This window comes from Triticum aestivum, chromosome 6A (assembly GCF_018294505.1).
Source record: "Triticum aestivum cultivar Chinese Spring chromosome 6A, IWGSC CS RefSeq v2.1, whole genome shotgun sequence".
Lineage (NCBI taxonomy): Eukaryota > Viridiplantae > Streptophyta > Magnoliopsida > Poales > Poaceae > Triticum > Triticum aestivum.
Window position 1 is genome coordinate 203,282,731 of NC_057809.1, and position 9,805 is coordinate 203,292,535.

Genomic DNA, 9,805 nt, shown 5'->3' on the forward strand with positions numbered 1-9,805 from the left:
AGAGGGACAACGAAGCTGGTGGTAGTACCCAACCTCATCAGCAATCTCAACCTGACAGTAACTTTGAAGGCAAGTTACAAACCTGATTTTTCTTGCATCTATTTGATTGTTAATGAGGCTATTGTTATTTAGTAATGGCACTATGACATAGCAAATTAAGTATATATATTTTCAGATCTTCCATTCAAGCATTAATGCCCTTTAGATCTTCCATTCAGATTTTCTAAACTTCTTGTTCAATCTATTGTTCTATGCATCTTGCCATCTTAAATATACTTGATATAAACCATAATGAAAGCTTGACAGTTCAACTATTGGTGCATACATCATTAGCTTCTCTTCTCACCGCTTTACATTGTTTCGCCTTAATTGTTGCTGCCATCGGTTACTAGTATATTGTCTTGGCCTTCTTGTGAGCTTAATACATCCTTGATTTTACCTTCTTTGTAGGTCCACAATCCTATGAGGAGCCAAGGGAAAGGGGGGCCCAATTTGGGGAAAGGTCTGGAAAGGATCACTCGACGCCGGCAGGGCAAACTGCTGCTTCTCATTCCAGAAGGAAGCTTACGGCCAGAGACACCTCTTCTGGCTGCAAAGTATGCAATCGAATGCAATGTCACAGTCAGACACCATATGCCCGTGTTTAAGCACTGGAAGGATTACAAGGACCCAAATGGAAATGTCAGAGATGGGATCGTCAGGAACTTTGTAGGCAAAGTTGGTGTAAGTACATAATCCTGGCCTTTCTCCCTCACATTGCTAGGAACCTGTCAATCTTCTGCTATTTTGTCTATCTGCCATCATGATATTTACCCATGTTTTTTATCTTACTAGAACATGTTTCAGATGGCCCTAGAGGCGGTGCCAGTTAGGAAGGCTTGCACAGAAATGCTGAAACACGCGACTCGCCAACAACGATATAGGCTCAAGAAAGAGTATTTTGATCCTCATGCACCCCATTTGGTGAGGAGAACTTCTCCGGTCCCCTCGATGACTGATGACCAGTGGAACGAGCTAGTGGAAAGCTGGAAGGATCCCAAAAAGACGGTATGTCTCTTCCTTCAGACCGATCTCGCCTTTTACATGCTAATCTAGAGATTGTGCCTTACATGTATTTCGTCTCTTGATGTAGGGGATATCTCAAATTAACAAAGCTAATCGAGCTCAAGTTAAGTTCCACCAAACTACTGGAGCGCACAGCTACCCTGTGCACTGTGGAAATCTGGTAAGTCAAACATGTGGTTGTGGATGTGCAAGATGTATGTGTGCACTGTTAAAAGGTGTTTTTGGATTGCTTCCATGTAGTGTAGGTATATGATGCTCCCTTGCCTTCATATCTGTTGTTTTTAGGGAGAAAAATACAAGGATGAAGAACCAACAGCAGTGGATTTGTTCAAGGAGTGCCACTACAGCAAGAAAAAGAAAGGTTACACCAATGTTGTGCTGGATGCAATTGTAAGTCAGCTTTCAAAGACTACCAACCATCAAAGTTTTAACTTTTGCACGGCTAGAATTAATATTGTTTCAGTCCCTCTTATAGATTGAAAAATATTAAGCAAATGCCAGTGTAGGTTAATTGGAAATGTTAACATATTCACGTGACTATCTTGTAATAGATTGTCCTATATTGCAGTTTTGGCCATCCTCAGTCTCTATCTTGTAGTATATATAAAATAATTAGATTTAAACATTAGTTGCTTGTACTTTATTGATATAATTTATCCTGTTTCTTCTGGCCACTTTGTTGTTGATGAATAATCCGACTCAGCTCCGCACAGAAAAAAGTTTAATCTGACTCTGTTCTCACAAGATAAGGATGCATGCTAGCTTTCCTCATGCATGTTAACTTGCTGATGATGTCATCTCTACTTGTGCTTAAGCTGTCTCATAACCATGTTTGTTGCTTGGCATTGCTAGACCGAGATGGAAAAGAAGGTTCCTAATCCTACAGAAGATGGTCAGGAATCGAGCTCTGCAACTGAGGCGGCAACCGAAGCTGTAGCTGAAGTGCTTGCTAAGCACACTAAGAAGCCGAGGTTTCTTCAGCATGTGGGGATCCAGCACGTCCATGCGAGATCCAGTGCTATCAACCGTGAACTAGAATTGGCAGCGCAGAAGATGAATGTTGAGCTTCGGGCGTGTGTTGACACCTTGACCAAGAAGTTGAAGGAATCTGAAGAAGAAAGGGCCAGGCAAGATGAGGAGTACAGGAAGCGAGACGAGGAGAACAGGAAGAAGCAAGCTGAGATGGATGCAAAACTAGACTTATTGCTAAGTTAGATGGCATCAAGATCAGCTGAAGGGTAAGGTGTTTGTCCAAAAAGCTGCTGGAAGCTATATGAATGTGGGATATGCTGGTGGAACCTAGCTTGTTATTTTGTCAGCCTTTTGTTATGCAAACTGCATACTGTTCGATGCAAACTAGTTGCATGTTGGTGCTTGATGGTTAGTGGATCTTGAGATGTAGGCTGAATGCTATGGTGGATGTGTCATGGAGGAGCAGTACTTGTGTAATGTGACTTGTGCTTTGTAATGTTGTGCCTCTTTCTGTCTTAATATTTGTATACAAATTATTAATAATTGTTAGTGCTAAATTGTTTCGTGTAAACATCACAAATGGGCTTCGTTGGGTAAACCTAACATTGATGGGCTGGATGAAGTAGGCCTCGAAACATATTTTGGGTAAAAAAACATAACTGGCCCATAAGATTAATGGGCTGATGTGCTTGTTGGACCACTGGAAATGGGCTAACATGAACGGTGAAAAAAATAGTTCGAACCAAAACAAATGGGCCAAAACTTACTGGGCCGAAGGCTACATGGGCCCAGGTGGTGCCACGTCAGACCCAGACTGGAGTGTTGATGCCACGTCATCATGTAAATGCGTGACGGCAAAGTCCGTCACAGAGGCCCGGGCCTGGGGCGGGCCAGGCGGGCTTGGGGGCCGATCAGTGACGGTAAATGACCGTCATAATTTGGCCTAAATCCATGACAGACGAAAAATCCGTCAAGGTTGGTCGGGTGGACAAATTATGACACGATATACATGACGGACAGGCCCACAGTCACCGACGGTCATCGATGACAGTTTCTGGGCTCTCAGTGACAGATAAGGGCTGTCACAGATTACCATATTTCTTGTAGTGATAGCTGTTCGCCCGGGTTCGATTCCACCTGTGCAGAGAAAATATCTCCAAATTTTTTGCCTCTGCCTTTATTGACATGTGGGTCCCAATTGTCATCTACGCACACCACGTCCTACATTTGCCAAACCTTCGTCCCTCGTTTTCTCTGTTTTTCGCAAACTCAACATTGTGTGGGCATTTTGAAAATAACATATCTTTTCGACTGTGCATCATATGAAGATGTGTTATGCATGAATGTTGATCAGCATGATGTTAAATGGCTGGTAGTTCCAGTTTCGACCATGAATAAAACTTTCAGCATGATGTTAACACTATTTGAAAAGGCCGAGTTAATATAAATGCTATGCCTCTGAAAGTTGCAGTTTCTTATCTGAAACTGAACTTGGAGTTTCTTATCTGAAACTGAAACTTGTAGTTTCTTCTCTGAGAATCACCTGTCAGCGACCTAAAGGCAGGGGAACCTCTCCTCTCCATCATCTCCATTCCAAAACCACCGTCTCGCCTCTCGCCTCTCCCTCTTCTCCATTTCAAAACCACCCCCTCTCCTCTCCATCATCTCCATTCCAAAACCACCGTCTCGCCTCTCCCTCTTCTCTATTGCAAGACCACCGTCTCTCCTCCCATCTTACAAAGCTAGCACCAGACCACTCAGAAGGACATCTATGGAGGGGATGCAGCAGCGAATCAGGTAGATCGCCGGTGGCGACCAGGCAAAGTTAGCCAGGTTGAAGGAGATCCTTACTTGGTTTGACAATGAGTGGGAGATTTCGAGGACGGTGAGGGCCATGTGGCAATGTATGCAAAAGAGCGAGACGACGACGATAAGGGCGGCGATGTACTCCTCAGCGGCAGTCACGCCGTAGTCCTTCGAGTTCATCGAGTATCTCCTCTAGGCGATGGAGCAGACAGATTCGCCCGAGGTGAAAGTCAGGCGGAGGTGGTGGGCGTACAGGTCGAAGGTCGAGCACCCAGAGGATAACGAATCGATCGAGCATGATGTGCCGTTCGTGAGGGTGCAGAGCCAGCCGGAGCCACAGGAGTATTCGTTCTCCCACCGCAAGAGGAGGCCGGATGGCGCGACGTCGCTTTCCCACCATTCTCCACGGTTCCCTCGACGCTTGCCTCGTTTCAATGACGTCGGTAGGGTTTAAGGTAAGCTTCGCACTAACCTAATCTTCCATCTGCTCATGCTTACAAACAGTGTGACAACTAATAAAAATCATGCTTACAATCAGTCTCTTAGTACTATGGCAATCACCCTAAAATAGCTCTAGACCTTTGGGTCAAAGTTGTGACACTGTGTACAAATAAAGAAAAATAGATTGGTGCTTCTTTCAGAAAAGAGTACACCCCTAGAAAACTGCCAATATAAGCTACTAGTATTTTTTAAGTCTAAGCTACTAGTATTTGGTTAGAGGATTTGTTGCCGAGAAAGATCCGTCCACAGTGAGCGCCACACATCCCACTGATGGTGGTGGATGCCAATGCTTAGATGGAGCAGGGTTGGTGTTGGTAATTTTTACTTGGCACCTCGCACTCTGCACATATGCCGGTTCCATCCGTACATTTGTGCAGTTCCACCAAAATGCAGCTGAATAACCCTGTTTGCACAGATAATGAAATGGCGTGATTACATTATAGTGGCACTAGTTGATGAAACATACACTAATAAATAGAAGAAAATATTACATCATACTAGAAATCGACCCAAGTCTCCTCGATACACCTTCTGCCAGTGATGAACATCAGTGTACAGCGGTAGTACAAGGAGGGGCCTTGAGACATTCAAATCTCTATTTTTGTGCAGATCAACTAAAATTAAGCACCCCAGTTTGCAGAAACGCTTAAACATTAACAATAGGACTAGTTGATGAAACATACATTAACAAAGAGAAGCACTTTCTTTATCTACATTGGAAATGAAATGATAGAGAGGACACTTGCTCTATTTTAACTGTATTATTACTTCATTTTATTAGTGACACTAGGGTTGAGCAGGTGGCAAAGGAGGTGTACCGCACGTCGTAAGGATGAAGGCTGGGGGTGCTTAGACTGGGATGCTGAAGCTGGCTCTTTCAATCCCTATCTTCCCCCTGATGTTTCTTTGGTAGCATTTGGGTTGAAATCATGGCGATTGCATACAAAGATTTGATAAGATTTTAGCGTATCAATATAATAATAGACGTGGATTCTCAAAAATAATAATACAATAATAGACATGCAGTCAGGGGTTAATCTACTAGAATATTTATACTCCCGTTGCAATGCATGGGCAATTGTCTAGTACAAAAAAAACAGTGGCACTAGCGGTGCCAAAACATTGCCTCAAATTAATAGTGCCACTAGATTAAGGTGCAAAATAATAACATTACTGCTTTATCATGGCAGTGCCAAAACAGTAGCACAAGAGCAGGATCAACATGCGGGATCTTTGGCAAACGGTCAGACCAAAAAGGAACATACCTCGTGATGGGAACCATATCTGCAGTCAACGCCATCGTAGAAGGGATGACACCAGTCACCAACATGGATGATTCAATTCATGGGACCTTTTGGTGCAGTTCACCTAAAATGAAGCAATGTCCCATGAGCTAGCAGCTTCTTCTTCTTCTTTTTTAAGAAAAGGGCTCCAGCCCCGGTTCCATTTCCATCAGAAAACGGAACCCACAGAGCTTCTTCATTAGTTGCAATAAAATTGAGCAACATCAAGGTTGGTCGTGAAGCTCCTGGAGAGTAAGCGGACCAGGACAGTTGCATCTCTAACAAAAAGAAGCAACTTATCTTAATGGGAAATTTAGCAGGACATGAAAAAAAGTGCCATTGATTCATATTACTGGAGGCATTACATTGAAAACAACATTGGTTTAACGTGTCCTTACTTTTAATAGTGCGACCGCTACATTTTACCAGTGGCATTACATAAGAGTTGCTCGGGGCAACAAACATCAGAAGAGGATATCTGGGTTGGTCCCATTTTTGTTCGGTATATAGCCACCTTATACTGTGTGAGGCTAGCAAATCTAGTGCTGGACTTACTCTGTTGACTTGTCCCCAGTCCCCACTTTCTTTCCTTTTTCAACCAATAGATCGGGTTTATACTGAGTTTGTACTGCGTTCCCTTTATTTCCCTATTAGACCTAGAGACCAGTTGGATAGCCAGTCTCTGCTACTTTTCGCCCCCATTATTTCCTCTTTCGACCAAGTCCTAGATTTAGGTAACAAATCTCCCCCCACCCCCACCCCCTTTCTTCCTTGTTTCAACCAAGTACTACTAGATTCGAGTGCATGAACTAGTTTTACCTCTTAACAGTAAAAAATTAGGTGGTTTTCGAACAACCGATCGATCCTATCTACACGAGGGGGGCTGAGAAATAGTAAAAGATACAAATGCAGCGACGTCAGGAGCTTGGGAAGTAGAGCAAGGCCGGTTTTGAAGGAAGTTATACCTGAGGGTCACCGGGATATTGCTAGGTGGGCGGCGGGAGGCCGGATCTGCCACACTATGGCAGCAAGGAAGAAGGGGTGGGAGGCCCTCCCTCGCCAGCGATGCTTGGGAGAGAACGTCAAGGCATGCTGATGGGGACGCGTCAGCAGTGGGTAAGAGCCGTCACCGAGGACGACCGCGTGAACATTGCACCTTCTCACCTTCCCCGGTGGAGAGGATATGGCTGGATCTGTGACCAACAGTGAGTAGAGAGAGAGTGTGGCCACCGTTGTCGTGTTTAGATCTGGAGAGGACGAGACAATGTGAAGAGAGCAACACTAGCAAGAAAGCGCGGAGGCTCCTTCCTATATAGTGGAGTACTAGTTTTCTTTTGTCTACCGGCCGGTGCCGGCTTGACCTCGGCAGTGACTGTCGAGAAGTCTTCATGCACGTGCCACGGAGGCGCAGTTGTCGTCATTTTGATCTGAAGCACCGGATTATAACATATAACACGAAAAAAATGGGAGAGAAAGGCAAGGCATGCTGATCGGGACGCGCCGGCAGTGGGTAAGAGCCGTCGCCGAGGACGACCGCGTGAACGTTGCACCTTCTCACCTTCCCCAGTGGAGAGGATATGGCTAGATCTGTGACCAACGGTGAGTAGAGAGAGAGTGTGGCCACCGTTGTCGTGTTTAGATCTGGAGAGGACGAGACAGTGTGAAGAGAGCAACACTAGCAAGCAAGTGCGGAGGCTCCTGCCTATATAGTGGAGTACTAGTTTTCTTTTGTCTACCGGCCAGTGCCGGCTTGACCTCGGCAATGTCTGTCGAGAAGTCTTCATGCACGTGCCACGGAGGCGCAGTTGTCGTCATTTTGATCTGAAGCACCGGATTATAACATATAACACGAAAAAATGCCAGATGACAAGAAATCATAACCTCACTGCCCAAAGGAGACAAGATGAATCCCGACGGACAATCTAGACAAGGATCAAAGCTCAAATTAAAGATAAACTCATAGAAAAGGGGTCCGTCAATAGATGTCCTAATTAACATAGTCGGCTTGACCTAGATGGCAGCCGAGTAGTCTTCGTGCATGTGCCCCCAATGACTAGCCCAACTCAGTTGTCGCTGTTTAACCCTCGCGGTGATCCGAAGCACATGACACCTAATTTTCCGAGATGACAAGAAACCTTTTTTAGATTTCTCACCAGAACTACAGCCATGTACAACACAGCCTGCATGATATGTAGACGATAGCCAATCCACGTGTGTCTGCTGGAGTCTGGTCACATGCATGGACGAACTGATCTTCCGTGTCTTGCAGGGATCGTCCAGGTACCAATGTATGTACTACTTCTATTAACTCAGCCGACTTGCGGGGCCGGGGAATGTGCCTATGGTCGGTTCTCAATTGCGGTCCCACATGTGTGTGCAAACGCAATATGACGCGTGTTCCATTCGGAGAGCGGCGTGCCAGACCGGCCGACCGTCTGGGGTGGGACGCGAACGCGACGGGTGTGATGTATATTCTGTACATGTGTACCACTATTTTCTTGAGGCTTTTCTCCATGGCGCAATTCATGGATACAAAATTAGTATAGTGTACTATTTAAAAGTCGAGGGTGGGGCTTTTCCTGCGTGGTAGGCTGGGCAGTTCCGCCTAGTCGCTTCGACAGAGACGCGGAAGATGAGGGAGTAGGCTACTGCAAACGTAGGGCTGTGTGATTTGACAGTGAGTTACTGCTGCACGGGTGGGGCCCGATGATTTGACTTGCCATTATCATTTTAACTACGGCGCTACGACCGACTTGAGTCTCCTGATTCCTGACCACCTCCATACAGGTGCCTCTCCTGATGCTCCACCATGTAGAGGTTGGCTCTTGCTTGAGAGCCCACTCCTCCACTTTTTCCTTGCCTCTTTCCCCCAGATATGCAGAAATGCCATGTAAAGCGGGCTTATAGCCCACTATTGTACTTGATCCTACAGGTGCTAAGCCTGCCACATAGGCATAAAGTCTGATGTGGCAAGTTAATTAAGAAGAGACAGGCTAGTTTGGTGACCCCAGGAAGAAACGGTGATAAGCGCGTGTACCTAGATGAAGCAAACTCTTATCAACAAAAAACTAAGCACCTATGCATTGGGGACTTGAGTTGCTAAGCCATTTAATGCCCATAGCACCTCATCTAAAAACCATTTCATTAGAAGAGCTCACTCCTTGGCAAATGCAATAAATACTACGAAGAAAGAGATAGAGAGAAGTAAACAAAAAATACTCTTATAGCCAACCTTATAGCTAACCTTGTTGTATGAGTGACTAAGTGATGACTATGTATGACATTCCAACATCAGATAGCCTAACACACCATGTTAAATCTCCAAGGGCGCGGCCGCGCGAGCGAGACGATGGTCGTGGTAGACGCGACCATGATACGGGCTACTGGCAGCCCTTGGATCTGAGATCGAACGGTCGCATGCTAAGTTGCTGAAAATTTGCAGAATAACCCTCTAGGATAGGATATTCACCCATAGGTCTAGAATCACGCCATGCAACCATTCGATCTCAAATCCAAGGGCTCTCGGAAGCCCGTATCATGGGAGAATGGAAAGCTTCGTATCACCTGTAATTTTCCCGACGCTTGACATGACATCAAAAGCCATTTAATTGGGCGTCGAGTAGACATGACATCTAATTGGGCCCCCATAGTACTATGCATGAATCCATTTATCCACTAGGCAAGCCACTACCCTGCGATTCGCACGCCCCCCCCCCCACTCGACATTTTTACAATCGATAAACCGCTCCTAGTCGTCCCGTCCTTTCACATTACGGCAGTTCCACTAATCCTAACCCTCCTCCTAAATCCATGGCATCCCAAATCTCCATGATCGATGGTGAGTACAAGGTTAGAACCATCATCGGCGATGAGTTCGACGTCATCTACACCCGTTCTTTCGCAACGGTGAAAGAATGCCTTGCTCGCTTCAAACGCATGTTCGAAAACTCAAATGATGAGTAGGTCGCTGGGCTAGATGTTGAGTACACCACAGTTTTGGGAAGCGAGAAGAATCTAAAGGAGGCAGAGAAGAAGAAGCCCGCCATGATCCAGGTTTGCGTGCATGACTTATGCTTGGTCTACCACATATGCCATGTCGACGTTGAGTGCCAGGATTTTAAGAATTTCCTCAAGGATGGCCGAGTCAAATTCGTTACTGTAGACTTTAGGAATGACAA

General features: G+C 45.5%; 1 protein-coding gene across 1 annotated transcript; it reads left to right on the forward strand.

The window, feature by feature from the left end:
- The first annotated feature begins 456 nt into the window (after window positions 1–456).
- On the forward strand, window positions 457–2,501 carry LOC123130556 (uncharacterized). Its single transcript, XM_044550429.1, has 5 exons — window positions 457–723; window positions 835–1,047; window positions 1,133–1,225; window positions 1,351–1,455; window positions 1,918–2,501. The coding sequence occupies exons 1-5, from the start codon at window positions 463–465 to the stop codon at window positions 2,278–2,280; spliced, it is 1,035 nt and encodes a 344-aa protein (XP_044406364.1). The 5' UTR covers window positions 457–462; the 3' UTR covers window positions 2,281–2,501.
- The last annotated feature ends 7,304 nt before the right edge of the window (window positions 2,502–9,805 follow it).